The sequence below is a fragment of the Cuculus canorus genome, chromosome 14 (assembly GCF_017976375.1).
Source record: "Cuculus canorus isolate bCucCan1 chromosome 14, bCucCan1.pri, whole genome shotgun sequence".
In the NCBI taxonomy this organism is placed as follows: Eukaryota; Metazoa; Chordata; class Aves; order Cuculiformes; family Cuculidae; genus Cuculus; species Cuculus canorus.
In genome coordinates, this window is record NC_071414.1 from 15,728,147 (window position 1) to 15,751,546 (window position 23,400).

Here is a 23,400-nt window from a genome sequence, read left to right on the forward strand (position 1 = left end):
GGGAGGGGCTGCCCGGGAGCCACGCGGGGGGATTTCGATCAGCACCGGCTGACAAAGCCAATTATCAGCCGGAGGACGATCTAATTATATTAGAGAACATCTGTACTTCATTAAAAGCCCTCGCGAGGCGCCCCTCGCCCCAGCCCCGCTCCCCGCCGGCACCTGCCCGGCCGAGGCCCAGCCCGGGGGGCGGCAATCCGCCTGGCTGCTCCCCACAGCCCCCGGCACCCCGCTGCGTGTGTCCCCCACCCCGAGCCGGTCCTATCCCGGGGGGCTCCACCTGTCCTCATCCCCCCCCATCCCATCCCATCCCGGGGAGTTCTCTCTGACCCTCTATCCCCTCCCGTCGGTCCCATCCCGGGGGTCCCCCCCTTATTTCCCCCCCCGATCCCATTCCGGAGGTGTCCTCCTTATCCCCTACCTCAGTCTCACTCCGGGGGTCTCCCCCTTATCCCCGCCCCCCGGTCCTATCCCGGGGGGCTCCCCTTTATCCCCCTCTGGTCCTATCACTGGGTCTCCCCCTTATCCCCCCCCGGTCCCATCCCGGGAGTCTCCCCCTTATCCCTCACCCTAGTCCCATCCCGGGGGGCTCCTTCTGCGACCCCATCCCCTCCCGGTCTCATCCCGGGCTCTCCCCCTTATCTCCTCCGGTCCTATCACTGGGTCTCCCCCTTATCTCCCCAATCCCATCCCGAGGGTCTCCCCCTTATCCCCCCCTGGTCCCATCCCGGGGGTCTCCCCCTTTTCCCCCCCCGGTCCTATCACTGGGTCTCCCCCTTATCCCCCCAATCCCATCCCGGGGGTCTCCCCCTTATCCCCCCCGGCCCTATCACTGGGTCTCCCCCTTATCTCCCCCGGCCCTATCACTGGGTCTCCCCCTTTTCCCCCGCTCCCATCCCGGTGGCGGCGGGCAGGCGGCGCTCTGCGGCCGGGCTGCGCTGGGGCTCCGGGGCGGTGCGGCGCGGTCTCTTCCTCCTCCTCCTCCTCCTTCTTCTCCACCTCCTCCTCCTCCTCCTCCTCGCGGCGGGCAGATGCGGCGGATGGCGGGGCGCCTCTCGCCCGCCGCGGGCTCCGGTCCGCCCGGCGCCCCCATGGCCGGCAGCGGGGGCAGCAGCCGCGCGTAGCTCGGTGAGTGCCGCTCCTTCCCCCGGGGATGCTGCTGCCTCCCCTCTCCCCGCGTCCCTCCGTGCCTCCGCGTACCGATCGCCCCACTCGTGCTGGAGGCTCGGGGCGGCTTTGCCACCTGCTCCCTGTGGCTCCGGTGCCTCCGGGCGCTGCGGGAGCGGAGCCCCTTGGTCCGGTCCCTCCTGCCGGGATGGGCTTTGGGGAGCGCTCGCTCCCTCCTCATCTTCTCGATGTTCGGGGCTGCCTTCCTCGCTGCGAGCAATCCCGGGCTGGGGAGGTGGCGGTGGGACCCCCAAAGGTTTGTTTCAGGGTAGGACTTTACCCGTATCAATCTTAGAGTTATTTTCTTTCAGCCAAATCTCGTTTAAACTGACTCAGCGGGTGTGTAAGAAGCTCAGCAGAAAATGTCAGTTTGAGGATTGTTTTCTTAAAGATCTCTGTCTATTCGGTAATGATTTCTTTTGGTAAAAATAATTTTGTTTGTGCTTTATTTACTCCTGGTATTGAACAGCCCTCCAAGACAGACAGGCTTGTTAGAGGCTGAAATAATCCGCTCCGAGGCACGCAGGCAGTGCCCTTGGTTGTAACAGGTGCAGTGTGCGTATCCTGACAAACAATGAAATGGGTTCAGCGTTCAGGTTTATTTGTATGCTTTGCCTTTCTGTGACTCTGAAGAAATTGTCATGCTATGTTGTGTCAAAGATGCGCTTACAGCATGTCTGTAGTGCCTAATTAACAGGACGTGGGAGCAGCTGCACAGACCTCGTCGGTGGTGGCTTTAATAACCCAGGGTGTCCTAGGCGACACTCTACAGTTTGGGGTGTTTTGGTGGCGTGTGCGAGGACCCACAATGGCAGTGGTCCCTCAGTGATGCTCCGGCACAGCATGAAAGACTGGAGGAAAAGAGAAGTGCAGAGAAGGAACCATTTGTCTGGATTGTATCCTCGAGGCTTGATGGTCCTTTAATACAGCTCCTTGCCTCGGTGTTTTCCAAGCAGGGTGGTGGTGGCACATCTTGTGTTGTTACTGAAACCTAAAATACTGGTGCCTGTATTCCAAAGAAGACATTTCCTGGTCAGGTGTTTCATGGATTTAAAGATAGTCACTGTTTAGTGGCTTTACATATTTGAGACTAAAATCCAGAGATTTTAGATTTCAGATCCACGCTGGTAATTGACTTAATAGGACTAATTCTGGATTTAGAGATGTAGATTGAGAGGGAATTAGACTGGAATTTAAGTGTTGCTCTGAAGCCAAAATAGCACAAAAAGAGTATACCAGCAGTCCTTGCCCAGGTTCTGCTCCCACTGAGGGTACCGGTGCTCTGCGGTGGAGCCAACGGCGCCTCCTGCCTGGAGGTGTCTCTGCCCTTCTCAGCACTTAAAGATGGTCCTTGCTGCTCCTCTGCTTCAGGACTCTAGATCTCACTTATTTTGTTAGGGATGGGAGGAGTGGTGGACTATCTCTGGTGGACGGAGAAGGATGGCTGGCTAAAGGGCTGAGGATGGGGAGTGCGTGCATTTGTTACCCTCCAGCTCTTTATAGATTACAACAAAGACACGGTAGAGCAAAGAAAGAGGCAAGGCTCTAGCCAGGGGAAAGTGCCTGGCAAGGAAGGTCTGGTAGAGCTGTCCTCCTGGGTGATATCAGTGGAGGCACTGGACAAAGCGAAGGCACCAGAAATATCCAAGACTCTTGGCTTGTTGTCAGAGGTGCTCTGAGGTTGCACAGGCTTGACTCTTATGTCTTGTAATTTACCCTGTCATGAGAGACAGTACTGCTTCCTCCAGGAAAATGATGAGAAGGAAAGTCACGTTGGTGTCTTCTGGAGCACTGGGTCCTCTTCAGAAGGTTTCCCTAGTGGAGGGGTCTGCCAGCTCACTGTGAAGAGTTACAGTAGCAGTGAACTTTGCGTTGTTCTGTAATACCTGCAAACCTCAGGACGGCAAAGTGTCTTGTAAAGGAGGCTGAGAAAGAAAACCAGCATTTCTACTGCTGTATTAACTTCCCTTGGACTTCTTATGGCCTCACCCAGAGATGTAATTCCATCCTTTGTGGTTCTTGGTAGATAGTAGGTGAAGGTAGGATACGCTTTGGTCTCCTCTGAGGTGTGGTGTTTTGTATAGTTCTAATTCAGCCAACCAAGGAAGAGAATTATCCTTGTTAACCCTTTGTAGGATGTGACTGATACAGCTCCCTCTAGTTTATTAAAAGCACTGTGTCCTGTTAAAATACAGTATGTTTCACCAAAAGCCAGTAGTTGAGGAGAGAACGTTTGTATTTACTATCAAGTCAACTTCATCTACTGATGTTCACTTGAAAGGATGTAAAGTGTTGTTTAATGAAATTTGGGGACAATAATCTTAAAGGATACTTTAAAATCTTTTGAGTTAATTAGCAGTGTTATTTAGTATCTTGGGCTGTTTATGCTGGTGAGAGTGACTCGTCCTTTTCACATCGCTGGCGAAGCGTGGTGCTGCTGGGAGTAAGCTGGATGATGTTGCTAAAGCAATCGAGCTCTGGATAGTGGTCCTTTAATCGCGCAAGGCTTTTCTTGCTATACATGCTTGTTTAACAGAGTTTGGAAAATCATCTGTAGAAGCCAGCTACGCTGCAGATGCTGATGTGGTTGGGGATATGTGCGCACTGCGGTCATGGATGTAGCTTGAAGGACTCTCTACTTTGTTAGGAGTGTGTCTGACCACGTGGAGTTCAGTGTAGGTACCGGCTCTTGCCGTGCTGAGCTCACTTGTGCATGAGGAGTGCTCTGCCCTCACTCCACAGACTTGATGCACCTACAGAAAACAAGGCAAGATGTGGTTGATGCAAGAGTAGAGACTTCTGCCTCAAGCCATTAGCTAGACCAGGAGTTTAGGAGGATCTGAAAGTAGGTTCGATGTTCCAGATAGCTAAAATGAAAGAGAGCAGTGTGTGCTTAAAATGAACAAGGCTTTAATGCAGGGGAGTAGGAGTTGTCTGAAGCCTTTTGCTTAGTATTTAAGTTGGTCTCTAATGCAAGAGTTCAGAGGCGATGCTTTCTAGGTGCTGCTGATGGCTGCTGCAAGGCACATGTTGTTTGTGAAATCTGACTGGCAGTGCCTGTCTGCTGAAGAAGACCTTTCCTCTCACTGACAGTTAATAAATGAAGGAATTAATAGTAGCAAATCAATTCATAATCATAAGTTTAAATTTGTGTGATGAGTTCCATAGTAAACTTCATTTATTTTGCTTTTGCATTTCCCTGCTCAGCGTCTGTGCTGCCTGTGGAGCACTAGTAGTTCAAATATTCTGGGGTGCATCTTTCTAGTTACATTACCTTGGTTTTGTTAGGAATGTTTTGTCTAAGCAAACTTGCTCCGGACACTTTCCCATCTGCAGGTTTCTTCAAGGATGCAGAAGCTTAGCAGGTGCGTAGCAAAGGCTTTGCTCATGTCCCAAATATAACTTCTGGGAATTTGTGTTTGTTTTGGAGCTGGGGAACACTTTTCTCTTTTACCCTCTTTATACATTCAGAGGATTTAAGCATATGATTAACATTAAACATGTGAATATTCTCCCTGGACTCATTTTTTTTTGGATCAAAGGCAGAGTGCTCAGTATGTTGAGAGGATGGAGCCAACAACCACTAAATGCAGGGAGATGATCTGCTGCTATGCTTGTCTAAAAAGAGTACATGATACGAGTACTTTGGATTTATATCTGTCTGTGCCTCAAATTCCTGTGTTAACTGCTGTCTTGATGTGTCTTATGTACAAAGTGCTTGCAAGCATTAAAAAAATCTTTATGATGCGGCTGAGACATTGTTATCCCCATTTTCCTGAAGGAGATGCTGAGAGAGTTTGATGATCTGCTGAGACCACTGTGGGTTGTGGGCAAAGAACTTGGCAGCCTTTAATTCCCAGCCCTGGAAGGCAGGGGCAGCAACACAGCTCTCTGGCAGTACTTGGTTAAACATTACCATCTTTCACATGATCAGAATGCTGCCCAGATTCCCATCTCAACACGAAGGCTTCTCATATCGTTGACTGCATCAGACTCCAATCCAAAATACAGGGAGTAGCAACCTGTTAAGGGAAAGTGTGTCAGAAAATTTTGGATCCGTTCTGGCTCTCAGTTTTGCTGGATGTTGCAAGGAGAGGTGCTGTGTCAAGAATCCTGTAATCTGAATGGTCGCGGCTTAGAGAAAGGGGAGTTTTTCCATCTCCTCTCCTATAAGTGCAGTGGTTCTTGATTTCTCACTTATTTAAAAATACTCAGAATGCCTCTACACAGCAGAAAGCCTGAGTCCACGTGTATAAATATAGACATGCTAGGTGTGTATGCTTATGAGCTGGCAAATGAATCATTTTCCAAATCTGAAGATCGCCTCGTGTCACTTCGGGCTCCAAGTTGTGGGGTTTTTTTTGTTTTGGTTTTGCTTTATTTTTCTTTCTCCTGGATTTAATTGTGCTGAACTTCCCTAATTTCAAAGAATTTCTCAAAAGAGAATGTGCAAACCCCAAATGTGGAGGAACGTGCTTTGCTCTGATCTTGCACGGCGGCACTTGTCTCAGGGCAGCGTGGTGGTGAAAGGCTGGTGCCTGCTTCTCCTGCTGCTCTGCTCTTTGTTACTCAGACCCTCCCAGCCTGCTGTGGGATGCTGGAGCCCTGGGAAGCTGTGGTGGCCGGGCAGGCTCATGCCGGCTCCAATAACCATGACAAAGGCAAGTTTCCGTGTGTTTTGAAGCTTTCCTTTGGGAAATGCGATTCATCAAAATCCAATGTTTTGTCATCTAAGGCAAGTGACAAATTTGCAACAAATCCTGAGTTTCCCGCAGGATAGCTGTCGGGTGTACGTGCGCGTACAAACATGTGTGAGGGATGGACAAGCCCTAATTGGGAATTTACTACCTTTACGTGCTTTGTGAATGAACCATCCCGAGCTTTCACGTGTATATAATGGCATCTTCCTCTCTTTCCTTTTATCCTCCTTAGGGAACCTGTGTTCTTCTGAACTAATGCTCCCTTCCATAAATGACCCAATCAGCCTTCATCACTGCTCGTTAGATCAGAAACTTCATTAGTTAATAGCAGTGCTGCTCTTCCTTTTGTCCCTACTACAGCTAAGCTCATGGCATTTACAGACAGACTTGTTAGTCATTAATATTCTTTGTATTCTTCATCTTTGGCTTCAGAAAAGAAGGCCTTTCATCTTTTGCCTTGCTTTGTTTTTTAGAAGAAGCCAAGTTTGACTGGAGGAAAAAAGAAACCAAAAAAACATTTCTCTCCTGCTTTCTTATACGCTTCCAAGCATTCTCCCCTGCTGACTTTGTACTTTCACAGTAGACAAACATTGACTTTGTTTCCGCAGAATATAGCTGGTTTACTTTTTTCTTGGTTTACGTTTTTGGTTGTGCCTCAGCAGCTTGACAGGACAGGATTAATTAGCAGCTACTGTCTGTTTTGCTGAAATTCTCATTCTTTCCACAATTTTCCCATCAAGTTGGTGTAAAGAGAGCATAAGCATAGGTCTAAGCTTAGAAAAACTGTGAAGAGTTTCCTTGGTTTGGAGCCTAGAGGATTACTGCGATTTGTCTGTGGATTCTTACTGTTTTCTTTAAAAGAAATCACAAAGCTGCTGCCCAGGAATGTGTTTTAACTCTGCCTACCTGGGGTGAAATGTGCATGGGAGAGTAAAATAAATGAAGTGTGTTCCTCAGTTGGGAAGGCTTTCTTTTTACCACTAAACGCTCGCTACTTGTAAATGGTCAAATCCGGAGCCTCTGCTAACCTGCAATGCCAACTAAAAGGAAGATAAGAGGAGCACAGTGTTTATCTGTCATTGTATGGAATCTCGCAGCTCATTTCTGAAGAGCAGGACCAAAAGCAAAAAACCTTCTGGCCTGTGTTTTTTAATCTTGGTATAAAAATTACTTGAGGTTCGTTGAATGCTGGTTTTGAATGTACCAGTAGTTCATCTCCATTCTGCTCAGGTTTCCTCCCTCCTAGCTCTGATGCGGCGCATCTCACAGTGTGATCATTAAGTGTGATTACCGCATTTTTGACCTATTTAAAAGTCTCTGGCTGTGAAATTCCAAAGATTATAATTTAAGCTATAAAACAGATTATTAATGTGCCGCCGCTTACACATTTCACGGTTCATTTCCTGATTACAGCATTTTTGAACGTGTACATAGTCTGTTGCAATGCATGTGTATAAACATCGTATGGCACGTATAGCCTGCTCACCCACGCTCGGGGCTCACGCGCCACTCTTCCACAAATCAAAGCAGGTGGAAGAGAAGGCCACAAGTGTGAGAAGCTGCAACATTCCCCATGGATGCTGGCAAAATGTCTGATGCTTTCTGCGAGGCTGGAGCTCAGGAGAGAGTTTAAGGAATGAGAATCATGCAGAAGCTGGGCAAGAGAGCAGACCTCAGGCAAAGAACGTCTTTGCACAGTTTCTTTCTCTGCCTTGTGGGCTGGAGAAGGTGCCCTCTGCGAGCACCTGGGCTCAGTGGCTATCCCTGGGTTATTACCAGAGGGCTTTGGCTGTGCTGAATCAGGAACACAGACAAGATGCTATGTGTGCCTATTGGAGAACAAAGAGGGCTGTTGAGATCTTCTGACTTTTTCCCCCCTCGCTTCATTTGAATCGCTCATCTTGTTCATGGAAATGAAACTCTGCAGAGCTTCCTTATCTGTGTGCACAGAAAGGAGTTTGGGATTACAGCTACATGGGTCACTAATGATTCGGCCATTGGGATGACACAGTATGAAATAATTCAGCAAGGTTATGGGTACAGCTGCAAACAGTGGGTCCAAGAGAGAAATTCAGCCTGAAAGATCAAGAGCTCGTGAAAGTGTTGTATAAATTATCCTGTCACTGTGAAGCCCGAAGCAGTGAGGTGCTTCTATGCATGCTTTAATGCAGTCTGCTCCAGGTAAGGGTGTGAAGTACTCACCAAGTTTCACAGGATTAGTTATGTAATTCGGACTGCATCTAGAGACTTCTTCCTTAGGTGGGAGCATGCTAAGCAGCATGCCTTGGGTTTGGGATATGAAGCCTTAACATCTTTGTGCTTATTGTCTGCTTAGAGACTGATTGTGCTTTTGACCTGAATAGTGGCTTATTCCAGTTTCCCTTGCTGCCGTTGAACAGCTGGAGCTGCTGCAAGTCTAGCGCTTCTAATAGCTGGAGGTATTTGGAGGTCTCTAACACAACCCCCATGGTCATCCAGGCGTAGACATAGTGGGATCTTCTGTGTTTTCCTCAAAAGTCCCGGTAAGGTACGATCTCTGTTGGCAGAAGAAGGAGATGGAGCAAAGTGAAAGACAGGTGAAGGAGTTAATTTGGCTTATTGACTTACTCTTTTGGGTCATGGCAGTTGATCAGCGGCCTGATCTGACAAAAGCAAGTAGTTCTGTGCTGAAGTTTGCTTTGGTTTTGGTTGTTGTTTTTTTAAATAATTTTGTCATTTTAGTCATGGTCACTGTGTCGATCGCATCCAACACAACCACATTAAGAAGGAAGCAAGATTTGGAAGGTCAAAGCTTGAAAGGTCTTTATTTCGCTCTCTTTAGAATACTTTGTCACGACAAACTGATGTGTATACTAAATCTATAATCTTGCAGATACTTTAAGTAGTGGACTAATTTTGATCAAGTTAGCAATTCTGCAGAAGTCATTAGGGACAGTATCTGAGCCTTGGCATTTGCAGGTGAAGGCCATGGGCTGTTAGCTGTTTAGGGAAGAGACCTTTTTCCGCTACCATGTTGAGTACTTGGCTCTTTGGTCCGATGAGATATGCATGTCTGCCTCTGTTTGATATTAGCAGTAATTTTATAAAGTTTGGGATGCAGGTTGAAAGCAAGGTCTGAAGCAGAGCAAGGTGAGATGGGACCCTTCTCTTTCTGGACATGGAGATGAACTTGGGCATAGCTGAACTCCTCGCTCACACGACATGCGAGAGGTGAGAACCAGTCAATAGTCTGTGGGATTTGTTCCCGCTAAGAAGTGGTGTTACCCTAACATCTTTCTGTCCTGCTCCAAGAAGAAGAGAGGTGCAATTAGTGCTCCCCATCTCCAAGCACTGCTGGAGGACAAGTTAGCAGCCTCCCATGTGGCTGCTGCTGTGCCAAGACCTGGAGGAGAGATTTCTGCCAGCGCAGACCTTGTATGTTCATGCTCTGCATCAGGGACAGGATTTGTGCTTTTGTTCCTGGCGTGTATGTGTGGTAAACAGCATTTCAGATGTTACTGTGTGTTGCTTTAAAACATCTTCAATACAAACTTTATAAAGGCAAAGTTGCTACCATTTGTTACTCAGTTACTGAAAATTGTTTGGATCCTTTGGATCCTTCTGTCTGTCTCCCAAGTGCCAAGTTGGTCGGGAGGCTCGCTAAGCCCTGGTAGAAAATAGCATTACGTAGTGTACACAGCTGGGAAAGCATTGGCTTGTCGTTTGCAGTTGTCTTATTTCTTAATGTGCTGTAGTAAATTATAAATGTACACAAACACCTACGGAGCATTTCATTCATAAGCTGCCAGACTGTAGTGTGTGTTTTGAAATGGCTGTTTTGGTTTTGTTTTCTAGGACAACTTCATTAACTGATCCTAGGCGTTTCTTAAAAATAAATAGATCACATGAGAACCGTGTATCCATTAGTGATTCTGCTAATAAAATCTTGGGGTTTTTTTTTCATTCCATGAAAGACCTTCTGTGCAACAACATTTTGTTCTTTACAGTACAGTTATTAGCTGTTATTAGATCATTTCAGGAAGGTCATTATTTGCAAATTGGTGTGCTGTGAAGCTTGGGCGCACGTGCCACAGCGTCGTGTAGGCCAACAGAAATGTTTGAGAGTATATAAGCTGTGATTCAAAAAAACCCGAGACTAACCCTGTAGCTTGAGAACCAAAAGTGGAAGGGGAGAGACAAAGAGGTGGTTATAGAGCATGTTCTAACCTGTCACAGTGAGTCAAGGCTAAACTTGATCGCTTCACTCAGTATGAGTGGATGTGTGTTCAAATAGAGATGTTTTCTCACCCTTGGCTGGAGAATGTTGGTGTGCAAGAGTGAACAGCGAGTTCACATCCAGACACCACACCAGCCCACAACGCTTTGTCTGTGAAGTGTTTTTTAGCGAATAACAACACCACTGCTCGAGCACCCACCCTGTTCACCAGACCTGCCTTCGTCTTCCCAAAGATCCAGTCAGTGTGCAAAGGAACCCATTTTTTGTCAGTAGAAGATGTGAAAGCAAAAATGACAGAGATCCTCAACAGCCTGTCAGAAAATGATCTGTGGAATTGCTTTGAACGCTGGCAGCGCTGTACACAGCCACGTGTCAGCTCAGAAGGGTATTATTTTGAAGGCGATCCTAGCTGATTTTCTTAATTTGTTAAATAAAAAGAGTTACAGGCACAGTCTCATTTTTTTTGTCGGACCTCGCAGATTGTTAGGAAAATGTGCAAGAGATTTGTATAAATAGAGGCGGTTATGTCTGAGTTCTCTCTTGACATTACTCATATGCCTCTCTTCTGGGGAATAGCAGTGCTAACAGCTATCGACTTTGTGTATTAAAGCAAGTATCTTCCGAAGTGGAACCACAAATGACAGCAGAATTATGATTAAAGGGTGGTCAGGACTGATGGTGAACCCATCATAGAATACAAGGCTGGCTGTGGTTAGGAGAATGCGCCCATCTAATAAGCAGCCTGGCTTGGTGTATTACTGTGAAATAGAAGCATGTGATGTGAATAGTAGGCTGGATTTCCCTGTCACTTCGTATTTATGTTCCTGGAGCTACCCTGGCTTTGCCAGGGTTATTTCTGAATTATACCAGAGTGAATGTGAGGTGGATTTCTACTTCTCAACTCTCTTTTTATTTTATTTTTTTTTTAATTTGGAAACAGGAGCATAATTGAAATTTTCTGTGGTAGCCCTAGATTTGGAAATTTCATGTCCGGTAAAATGCAACTAAGACTGGTTGGTCCAAATGTTTTCTTTTTTCTGGTCATTTGCAAACTGCTACAACTTCATTTAACCCCATTAAAGAAAACGGGTTTCGTTTCTTTCTCATTAATGAGAGTTGGACTGGACCATTAAAGGCCACTTTCAGCAGAGATATCGGCAAATGCTTAGGCTTGATCCACAGCATTTTACAGTCAATAAATCAGTAGTTGCTGTCTACGCAATAGCAGGTCTAGTAGGGCTTTGACTGTGTTGATGTTGAGAGTGCTTGTCTTGAGTATTGCTTCTTTATAAGTTTTCTGAGATGGGTTAAATTGAGATAAATCCAGTGACTTGTTCACGTCCATTGGAGGTCCTAAAAATTTATGTTCTTCACTCAGAACGGACTGTGGCTTGCGTTTCCACATGGGCTATAAATAGCCTGCTGAATGTTTGTATGTTAAAGGTGTTCAACCAACCGCTGAAACAGTATTTCCAAACTGCTTTAAATCACTTCCTAATTGTTGCTGTTACGGATAGCCAGGTTTTACTTTTTGTAGGCTTTTACGCGCATGAAATTTCCTTTTAAGACTGTTTTGCCTCTCTCGCCTCTCCTCTTGATGGGATTCTTCTCCTTTAGAAGCCGCGTCCAAATACCTCCATGGTATGTTGTGGAAAGAAGAAACTGTTGTGTGCGTCTGTGTGTATGGGTGTTTTAGTAAGTAGCACAAGAAATCTGACGTTCTGTTGTGCACACCTTCTATCTTGATGTTTTGACAAGCCCCATTTAAAAACTCTTATGGCAAGTGATTTTTATGAGCACATGTGGAGAGGAATGTGTAAAGCGCTTGAGATGGTAGGGACTGGGAAGACACATGCCAACTGCTTTGTGTAAGATGATCTGTGTTCTGAGGAACAAATGGTGCGTTGAGATGACAAATGGAGCAGCAGAGGTGCAGCTGGGCTGTATGGACTGTTCAATAGCGGAGGTACTGCTGAGCGGCTCGATGAGTCTTCTGCAGTGCTAAGAATAATAAAAATGCATTTGCTCTCAGCAGATGAAAGGATTTTGTATGGTGGTCAATATAAACAATTTCCTGTTGGGTTTAAGCTTTCTTATAAATTAATGATATTATTCTCATGGATTTAATTAAATCAGTTTCCAGGGTCTTAATTTGCAGAGTTTTCTGGTAGGGGGCTCATAGCTAGAAGATTTTTAGGCAAATAAATGGCCTTTATTTTCTTGTGTGCTGGGTGGGGTGTCTGGTGATAATTAGTGCATTTATCAAGGCATCCCTCCGTGTTAGAGACAGGCTGTTATCCATTTCTGATAGACGGAAACAGAGGGACAGTGAGATTATGAAACACTATATGATGTAGCAGAGCACAAGAATTAAGTGCTGGCACCCTAAAAGGCAGACTGGTCCCCAGCGTCTTGCATTGCTTTTCCTTTGGGCTGTATTGTGCTTTTGCCCTTCCTCGAGAGGTTAAATAAATACATCACAGATCTGACACTGTTACGTGCACCAGGCTTCCACAGGCAGGCGGCGAAGGGAGGGTGAGGACCCGTCCCATCAGTGCTCTGGAGCGCTTTGTGACCTGAGGAGCAGACGCCGTTCAGCTGCGAAGGGAAAGAGATCTGCTCTCAATTTTTCATCATGCTGACTACAGAAACTCTCCCTCAGTGCAGACCTTCCTCTGCAGCTTGAAGACAAATCTTATTCCTCTGCAAAGGCCTGGAAAAGGCAGTGAGCTTGACTGTACAAATGGTTTTACAGCAGCTGAATAAAGGGCATAGTAAGGAACCCAGTGTTCGTTCCTGTCGAGGTGTGGGTTACAACGCAGCCTCAGGATTCAGGAAGTTTGCACTGATGTCATTTTGAAAAGTGCATCTGGACTGAAGGCAGAAGCCAGCCAGGGGTGTCCCAGAGGGATGGAGAGGGGAATCAAAACAAAAATTGTACTGAAAGCGGTAAAAACTGACTTAAAAATTAGCAGCTTAAGGCTTTTAAACAGCCTCCCGGGAAAAGGTATTAGGGAGATCGCTTGGTCTTTCACGTGGGTTTGGCTGAAGTCTCCTCGGAGCTGAGATGGGAGATAGGTTTGCCTGATTTCTTTTCTAATTACTGCAGATAGATCCTGCTTCCTGCCGTGCCAAAGCCGTGAATGCAGACACTGCACCTGCCTGGCCAATTCAACGGGAAAACATCCGTGTCTGAGTCGTGGTCAGCAGCGCTCTGCTGGGACGGGTTGGAGCAGTTGTCCTGCACATGTGATGAAGCCACAGATGGCCTCTTCTGCACCTGCAAAATGAATACTTTGGGTCCAAGACACAGCTCAGGCTGCAGTTCCCAGTATTGGTTTGTGACAGCAGGGAATGAGGCTGAAGTCCTTTATCAATAGGCCAGCTTTAAAAAAGCCCCAAACCCATCAGCTTTTATCTTGGCCTGTCTCCCTGCTGTAAGCAAACACTGTTTGATTCACCAGAGACTGTGTATAGGGTCCTTCTGCATTTTGTGAGTGCTTAAAATATTGAAGAGCGTGTTCCTAGTAGAGTGGAAAACAGCTGGGCTCATTACTAGCAGTGGAAGAGATTGTTTTGCAGAGATATGAGCTAATAAGAGATAACAGTAGAAATGCAAACAGTCTGTAGTCTGGAATGTTATAAAGCAAAGGCAAAATACCAGAAAACATGAGAAAAGAACAAAAAAAAAAAAAAAGAAATAATTTGGCGAAGAGCCACCTTGGCATGGCCTTCAAAGAGCATTATTGCTGTCAGAAAGCAAAGCACAAATGCGAAAACTTGAGGTTTTGGTACCTTACCAGCTTGGGCTGGGAACACTGAAGAGATCCCCGCTGCTGACACCATGGGGAGCCGGTGCTGGTTTCTTGGCTTTCCACCTGCGGAGACAACATGTGCTAATATCACATTGCTCTGATTAGTTATGGTTTCTCTCACTTGAGTTTGAACGTGTGTTGGCTTTCCTTGGTAGTTTAAGAATGAATTAATGCTGCATTCTACTTAATTGTTTGTCAACAGCTAAAATCATGACAAAACTGCTCCACCCCAATTAGTAAAGCAGCAATTAGGAAGACTTAATTAGACTCAGACTGAAATCTTACTGCTTCCCAGGTCTGGGAATGGTGTAGCAGACCAGTGCATGCAGCAAACTTTGCTAAGTGTTAGATCTGCACTAATGAGCAGAATCACGCCTTTCCTCATTTAGAAGTATTTGACCTTAAGATATGAAAGCATATCGAGGTGGCTTTTAAATCATGGAAACTTGTGTTTCAAGACTCACAGTCAATATCTGGATTTTACTTATATATATATCATCTTATTTCTACTAATTATTGTGTTGAGTAACTAGTTTGGCAAGACCAGCTGAAAAAAACAAATGACAGTAAAATCTTGGGAAGATGAGAATGTTTGGGGTTTTTTTTTTCCTACGACAAGACCAGAGCAATTTGTACCCATGAGTTAGACTTGCAAATCCTCTGACCCTCCTGCCACTGGTATTTTTTTCATAAAAGCAAAGATGCTGTCAGCACAAGTCACGATTTCACCAGAAGGGTCGTTTACCTTTCATAAAAAATAATAGAACCGTGTAAATATTCTCCATATGCTGCTACTGGATTGTATTAGTGAAATATGTCAGTGTTTGTGGCGTGTGCAGCCCCATGTTTTATGACTCTACTTGAAAAATGCGAAACATTCATTTGAGTTATTTGGAAGTTGGTGACAAGACTATTTGACATAGCTGTGTCCTAAACAGAGCATTTTCAAGCGTAGACTGGAAAGAGAAAAGCGTGTGTGTCCAAGCATCTCGAGTGCCGGTGTAGCAGACTTCAGCCCATATGCTACTGGGAAGATCGCTGCGGGGCTTTCCAGTTGCTGGATTTGTTTTCCAGCGTGACCTGAGCCTCTGCTGGCCCGGGGTACTTAAAGGGAGAAGCAGATGACTGTAAAGATCTTTCCTGCATGGCTTCCAGAGACTGGAAAGCAGGTTTTATGACAGCTTGTAATATTGGGTTTCTACCATGCCTGGGTATTTCCCATCCATGGCTTTATTGAGCTTCTTGGATTACCTGCGCGTGGCCAGGACTTAGAGTGGAGGTTAGGGGTGGAAATGTAGACACACAAGAATCTAAGAAAGGTTGTCTTTGACCTCTTAAGCAACTAGCCTTTCACCTGACAGCGGTGACTGCAGCGGAGCGGGCCCTTGTACGCCTGGTGCCTCGCAAATCTGAGTGCGGTCATTTGCCTTGGTGACCAGAGCTGGGTATTGCTGAACCAGAAGAGCGAGGGTGATTGGGGCGAGCTGCGTTCGTATTTGAGTCATGAAAGCATGTAGTCAGCAGCTGAGGAAAGGTTATTCCAGCCGTCCTTTCCTCTGAAGCAGTTGTGCTGCGCCTTCCCCATACAATACAGCAGGGACAACTGATAGTAAAGAGCAGGGAAGAGGCAGCTTCTGCCTGCATCATTTTACGATTATATCTCGTCCCTGAGCCTTCACTGTATTACCTCCTTAAATCTCTGTGCTTGACAATTTTGCTTTAGCACGGTTAAATGTATTACTGTCCTGGTTGCAAAAGAAAAGCATGCGCTTGCAAGCCTGACACAGGCTCCCTAAGAGGATTTGGAGTAAAAGTCCCAATGTGCGACTGCCAGCTTCAGTTCTCCCTTTTCACATAGCTCTTTTTATGAAGAATGAACTATTGAGAGGAGAAGTTGCAATATGCAAATCTGAGATGAAACCTTTTGTCTTTCCAACATTTTCTATTTGCATTGCTCAAAAATAAAGGGGTCATGGTTTCCCAGCTTTGGACTCTGGCTTTGAAAGCTCCTTGGCTGAGGGCCGGGGGTGTTGATGCATTGCGCGGTGTCTCCAGGTACGGTGGGTGATGGGATTGACAAAATTCATGGGCAGATGATTTGTACTGCAGGCAGCAGCACAAAGCGGCAGGCTCTTCTGGTTAATGAATATTGAACTTCTCCTGTCTTAACAGCGAGTTGTATCCCACTCCGCAAATGAGCATCTTTGCGAGAGGCTGAGCTGCAGGCAGTGGGGCCGCCTGTGAACTCATTAATTCATGTCTGGGTGACAAGTGTGCTCCAAGCAGGGCTCTGCTGGTCACCCAATACTTGGTGCCATGCCATTCTTTCTTTTAGTTGTTTGGTTCTAATTATTTTCCTCTTAAAAGCTAAGAGTCTTTACTTGGTGCTGTATGCTTTTGTTTAGCTGCCCACTTTGCATTTTGTGCATGGCAATATCCTCCTTTGGAGAGAATTGATGTAATAAATCTGTGCACACAGCAGTCCCTAAATTCAGCTCTATTTGTGGCAGAAGTTCCAAAGGGCACGTATGTCTCAGAAATATTGTGACTGTTGCATGAAATGGTAATTTTAATGCATGGAAGATCAGCTCTGATTTATTTCTATTAGTGCAGATGAAAATTACTATGATGGTTCAAGTAGGGTGTAAAGTAAGTCTCTCTAATCTCTTTCTGTGAGGAATATTAACTTCAAATTTTGTATTTTTATTCTTTCCAAACTCTGTAAAATGCTTAGTATGCGATTCGAGTGCTGTTCTAGCATGTTTATCTTTCTCTTTTTTTTTTCCTGCTAATAATAGGAAAAGTGTATTTTAATTTCTGTACTATCTAATGCGACATAGAAGTTCTAGGTCCTTTGATCAGGAAAAAGTATCAGCTTTTAACAAGAGCACAGAAATATGCATTTATCCCAATGGACAAAAGCACTTTAGGAAGTGCTTTGCCAAACAATGTACTGCAGGTGATTTTAATTTTAAAACCACCAAGACTGAGAGATTAAAGATTTGCTATCAGCCAGAATACACAGGCAGCCAGGGCATGTGGAAAAGACTATTTCTACTCTCTTTTTTTTCCCCCTTTGCCCACCTACATCTGAGGAGCAATGAAGATTTCATAGGCATATAAGTAGCTGCTTGTAAAGCTGATGGTAAATAGAGGTTCTGGGGAACGTCCCCAGGTGCTTGAGTCTCCACTTGCTTCCTCAGCTATTTTGGCACAAGCCGTGGGGAGGATAAGCCCTATGTAGACTATTCAGCTATATCCTGTCTGTGACAGGTTAATCTGCTGCCCGCGTCCACACCTCGAGGTGGCTGACAGCATGAAACCAGACCTGGAAATGGAAAGTAGTGCTCCTCCCTGCTACCATTTCAGGGGTGGTATGATACAGGAGAGCAGGGATGAGATGTGTCCCGGCTGCGGTCGCGTTCCTGTCTGCTGTCCTGCTGCGGTACCGTCCTAGTCATTCGGTTTGGGTGCAAAATCTGTGTTAACGAGTAGCACTGACCACGCCAAACAGATCACAGAAGAAAAAGTGATGATTCTCATAGCACGGCTCATCGGTCCTGCTCTGAACTACCAAAGCAGATGTGGGTAAGTGGAGTTGTGACTAACTATTACTGTTTTTGCTAACCTACTTAGCAAGGAAAACATTCTTATAGGCAAGCCTGAACTTTATATCATCATATGAGAAGATGAATTCCTGGTTCTGTGACACGGTCCTGTCTCTGACCGCCGTTGTAAGAGTATTGGGCAATAGTAATGTTTAAATGGAGTAATTGGAAGCCTAAATAGCATTGTGGGAAAATAGTAAAAGCTCTTGAAGAGAATCTTAAAGGATTCAAGTATCGCTTAAAGTATTAACAGAAGCTACACATGCAGATACGCGTGTGCATGTGTGTAATTGGCAATATAAGGCCTTTGAATAGGAAATCATTGGTACAGAAATACAGTTAAGGTTTACAATGGATTTGGTTTGAACATCCGTAGGGAAAAGTCAGGGTATTAAGGCAGTAAAAAGATGCACTGCGAGGCATTCACTTCTGTATCAATATATTGATTATACTGAAGGTGGGGGGTGTGCGTAGTTGGGGCTTCTGGTAAGAAAGGGAAATTTATTGGGGGGAATGGGAAAAAAAATCACTGAATGGGCTGTAAGAAATGAATATTAATTCTTCTTTCTGAAGTTCTGGAGAGGGTGCTCGTGAGTTTTGCTCTCTGTTCCGGTAAGATGGGGACTGTCCTCTGCGTGGGAACAGCTATGCGTAGTCCAAAGGTGAAGAAACCAGTGTGGTCTAAGACTCCACAGGTATAAGAGAAGGAAAGTCATGATTTGAAAATATTTATAATGGCAAGTGATTTTACACTGCTAAAGCGACAATTCTGCTGTGAATAATTTATCATAATGGAAGGTCAAGAATTTGGCGTCCTGGTGAGTTGACTTTGGCTGTTTGCAGTGAGAGAGCTCAGAGGTGTTCCTGAGGAGGTAAGGTTGATTGTTGTTATTCCAGAGAAGAATTTGAATAGTCTTTCTGTGTCAGTAGTACATAGTCTGCTAAGGATTATTATCCACTCGGCTAGGGAACGAATGCTTGGAATGAGCCCTGCTGGCATAAAGCGTTACGTAGGCAAGGTTTTTGGAGGAATTTGGAGGTGGTGGTTTTGGCAGTGTTACAGATTGAGCTTGGGAGAGTTCTTATAAGCCACACTGGTCTTGTAACTGATCTCTCTTCTGTTGACTTCTAGTGACACCTCTGCCATCTCTCAGCATGTTTAGGATGTTGGGCATAGAGAGGTCTGCGATGGAAAGCTGTTAAGTCTGTGTCCTCCAATGTGAAGTGGAAGCGTGTATCCCATTTGTGGTCTCCACCACTACCGTGCACTCACCCACTTGATGATAATGCCCGAGTCCACCATGGAGCTGCACATTGTGCTAAGGATGCTCGTCCTCTCCATACCCTGCAATCTGGCGTGGTGCCCAAATTCTTAAGCTAACTCCAGACAAACCAGCTCACACTACAGTTCACTGATTAAATGAAAATACACTGTGGTCCCAGGGTACTGAGACAGCAGAGAAACATGATGTCTGTGTGGTATAGTGGAGGGTACAGAGCCAGTTCATGACTTTATACTACAGAGCATACATGTGCCCCAAGGGTCTTGTATTCACGAGAGACAGCTCATCCCTCTGTCTCATGAGCTTTTTCATAAACCAATAAGCTCAGCTTCTGTGTTTTCTTTGACTACCAAGTGCTAAATCTGTGACTGAACTGATTTCTTTAGGAGATACTAGTATATTTAATGGTTGCAATTAGCAAATACACTGCTTGTGTTCCTGGATGAAGATATTCTTGGAATACTTACTTGAGTGTGAACCCTCCAGTGGGCAATCTTTTAGTTCAGAATAACGGGCCTTTGTCCAATTTAACATAATGTACTTTGGAAGTCTGTAGTTTGTTCCGCAGGAAATGCACTCATTTACCAAATTTCATTAATTAACTGGCACCTACTTAAGGGAAGCTTCTTCTCTCTTGCGGTGATTAAACTATCACCTGTCATGAAAAGGAGCTCTGTGGTATTTTAGAATTGATCTTTGATTTTACAAGTGATTCTTTCCGCATATTAAAAATAATTTTTCTGCTACTTCTTGTTATGGAAATAGGACCTCAGCTTTGGGAATTACAGATAAAGCCGCTCAGAATTGTGTGTCAGCTCCGTACTTGCTGCCAGGAAGCTGTTACTGTGCTCAGGACAGTGCGTCTCCGCTGTTTGATGTAATATTCTACGTGATAAAAAACTAAAGTAGCTCCTTTTTCTGCCGTGTGTAGCTCCCACCTCTTCTGGGCGGCGCAAGATTAATCTTCTGGCTGCCAATCTACAGAGCTTGCGCCCAAACCAGAGGCACCTAGCAACGTCTGCACTGCACCAACTGTATCAGACAAAACTCATTGCCTTTCCTTGGTGGGCTTTATCGATATAGGCAGGCAAACATTTCTCCTCGGCCGCCTCATCTTTGCTCCTTGCTTCACTTCACTTTGTCATTTCCAGGTCACTTCCCTTGCCTTTGTCAGCATGTTTATCATTGCTTCATGTAGGCGCTGCCCTCAGGAGCACCGTCATGCATACTAAATGCATGTCTGGGGCCACAGCATGAAGTGGCCCATCCACTTGGGAGCAAGATACAGCCGTAGGGAAAAACAGACGAGCTACAGACTTTCTGGAGGTCAGATCTCTACAGCCCCACAAGCATCTCCTACTGCCGTCTTGGAGTTGGGATGCTTGGGTGGCCCTTGTACAGGTGGGTGCACTGCTTCTGCCGTGTCTGGCTGCTCTGATTTGCTTTCGGTGGTGCCCAAGCCAGCCCATTTTAGTAATGTAATTATTCACATTGAGTGTAATCAGTGAGCCACAGAGCAATCTACCGGTGGCTCCAATCAGTGGAATTACTCTGAAGGAGCAAAATGAGCTTCTTCAAAACAATGTCGTCATTCACACAAACTGATTCAAGGAAACACAGTCTTTTATGCAGGGTATGCTGTGACTCCAAGTACCTGTTCCCTGAAGTCCTTGCTGAAATGTAGGAGTGGGCGTCTGTATGTTGGGGAAGATGTGGGTCCCAAAGTTCTTTGCCTGCAGAAGAGCCACGGTAATAACCTTACCAGAGAGAATATGAATAAAGGGCTGCAGAAGATGCTGGCAGTACCAGTACAATGAATGCAAGATGGTTTCAGTTGGGTTCAGTTGAGTGTCTCTGTAGGATGGTGTGAGCACAGCTCAGACTGAGAGCCACCCAAGGAAGGTGGTGGAAATGTGTGTGATTGTCCCAACAGTGAAGTTCTGAGGTTGGTACCTGCTGGCCTGAGCCTGCTGCCCATGTGCACATGGGCTATGTACCTTCAGCACCAAACCATGGGCACATGGAGAGTCCTCTTGCCTCTCTCTCACGTGCTCTTCATTACAAATTACAAAGATACATGGAGGATTTCAGGGAGAGAGAAGGGATTTGGTATTAAAAAAAGGTGCTCCTCTGTGCTTGGCAGGGCTTGAGCCAAGCTTACAACCGTAGGGAGGGGAGGCCAAATGCGCACCCTCCATTGGAGTGTGCCTCAGCACAGCTGTGGGAAAGTATTGTGCGTATTGCCAGCCGCGTGCTGGGAGTTTTATGTGCACATCTCTGCATGCACTGCTTATGTATTATTCTGCAAACCTTCCTCTGTCTGCTGGATGGCTCTAGAAAACCACAACTTTGTCTCGTCCCTGACACGTCCTGGATGCCACTTGCTCACTGAGAGCATGCCTTGAAGGTTTTACCCTGCCCATGAAGTGATTCCAGGAGGGACAGCCTCTCTCCTCTCTTGGAGCTGTGCTTCTCCTCCCTCTCCCTTGCCTCTGGTTTGCAGGTTGTGTGGCCGATGGGAGTGGACTCTCTGGGCGCATCCTGTGGGCAATGCTGAGTTTTGATAAGGAGCAGAGCAGTCCTTGGAGGGTTTTTTTTACCTCTTGGTGTGTTAATTTTCTGCTAGCTCAGCAGATTAAACAGACTCACCCTGGTTGTCTGCCAGTTGCTGTCTCTGTTGAAAGGGAGGAAAGAGGCAGTGGTGGGAGAGCAAGATCTGTTCTTCACACTGCATCTAGTCACACCAGATTATGTTTAACATCCAACTGCTGTCTTACCTACGTACTGCTTACCTTGGATATGCCTGGAAATGGGAACTGCTGAGCTTTTATTTGGTTGTTGTTGGGTTCAGAGTTTCAAAATGCAGCCACAAATAGCTCTTCGGCTTTAAAAAGCTAAAATGTTGTGTGCATTAAGTCACTAATTTATTGTTAGACTCTTCTGCTGATTGGGGTAAGCAAGAACTAGATGATGGAATCCAAATATTTCCATGCTTTGAGAGACCTCAGTTCCAAAGCTGAAGATTAGGTCCAAATGTTCATGGTGATCCTTCGCAAAATGCCTCATACCAAAGGGCTTAATAACCCCCTGCCCGTCTTTAGGCACTCAGCTCAAGTTTTTGAGTCTAGTTCCTGTCCCCAGGCATCCTGTGCTATCCTGCCAGGGCAAGGAGAGCCAAAACTGAAGGCATTTTGAATTGCCAAAGCTCTTTGTATTTTGTATATTTGAAATCTAGATGAGGAGGAGGGTTTGTTGTACTCCGTGTTACTATTATTTTAAGGTATTGTTTTATGGGGTTTAGAAGGTGTTCTTGGTGTATTTTCAGTTCTCACAATAGCCATTTATGTGTTATGGAAAACCTAGTCCAGGATTCTTGCTGCTCAGAAAAATAAAGGGATATTTGAAAAATGTTTAGTTGGGTCGAGTTTTTTAACCGAGTTCAGATCCCTGATTTGGGAGCTGGAAATATGTATGAAAGCACCAAGGTTCACCAGTAACTGAAGTCTCCAAGATACCAGTCTGTCTTGGAGCATGTCTTTTTCTCTTGATTTATAAGAATAAGCATGGTAACGCTATGGCATTGGTTGGCAAAAAAGTAACTTCCTTATGGCAACCGCTCCGTAGGTTTTAGACACCAGTTCGGCTGAACGCAGAACCATGTGAGCAGCCCCATCTCTGCTGGATGAGATATTTACATGTTCGCTTAATTTTGAGCACATCTGGAGGCTCATTGGCTGTTGTGTTTTGAAGCACACACTTCAATGATTTACTGACCCGGGGCCTATATGCAGATGTGAATATTAAAAATGAAAATTTAGGCATCTAATCCAGATTGCGAAACTGAAATACTACTTTTTCAAGGCAGACTTGGGGATTTAAACAAACATTTTCCATTAAGATTAATGGAAGAGACATGCCTTAATTCGTTTAGACTGCTTTGAAAAACATCAACCAAGTGTTACACTATGAAGACCTAAATGCTTAATGTCTTTGCACTGCAGTCTGTGTTCTCACCTCTACGGGCCTTGTCTCATCTCCTGGTCGCTGTTTTGCACCAAGACTGTAGCTGTCCGTATCACACTGTGTGTTGCCACTGTAATTTTATCTTTAGTTTCACGGTACTTAGTTTTATCTCAAAATCACAATTCCTAGTCCTGATTCACAACAGCATGCTCTTGGTTTCTATGCTATTTCTACTTAGTGTGTGTTGCAGAGGGAGATGGACGTTTACAGCCTTTAAATTTGTCAAAGAAATACTTGAAACGCTTGACGGCATTAACCATAAGCGCTCAGAATCCCAGAGGGAATATAAAGTTGATAGACTTGCGTGTGTGTTTTTTAATCTCAAGGTTTTAACATCCTGATCGGTGGGAAGCCTGTTCCGTTGCTGTGGAGCACTCGATGCTGGCACATGCAGCCTTGCAACCTCCCACGTTTGCAACAACCAGACGCGTCTTGGGAGACTGGATCAGTCCTGCCGTGTTTCAGCGTGTACCACTGTCGAATGACCCTTCTTCCTGCTTTTCTCAAAAGTACTAACAGTTGTTCCCTCACTTTCCTTGATGCTCTATCCTCTCTTTAGTGGTGCTCCAGGGATGCCGGAGAGGTGTA

General features: G+C 45.5%; 1 protein-coding gene across 3 annotated transcripts in view; it reads left to right on the forward strand.

Moving 5' to 3' along the window:
- Positions 1-1,020: 1,020 nt before the first annotated feature.
- The window catches only part of RASGEF1C (RasGEF domain family member 1C), a 72,578-nt gene continuing 50,198 nt past the window's right edge, over positions 1,021-23,400 (forward strand). Inside the window, exon 1 of one of the 3 annotated variants that reach the window (XM_054079726.1) lies at positions 1,021-1,128. Coding sequence is in view for 1 of the 3 variants with exons in the window: in XM_054079723.1 (XP_053935698.1) it covers positions 17,481-17,486 (6 nt within the window). In the remaining 2 variants the exon portion in view is untranslated. Of the gene's footprint in view, positions 1,129-17,258; positions 17,487-23,400 lie in introns of those variants that run through there. The other 2 variants (XM_054079724.1, XM_054079723.1) reach the window with 2 other exon arrangements.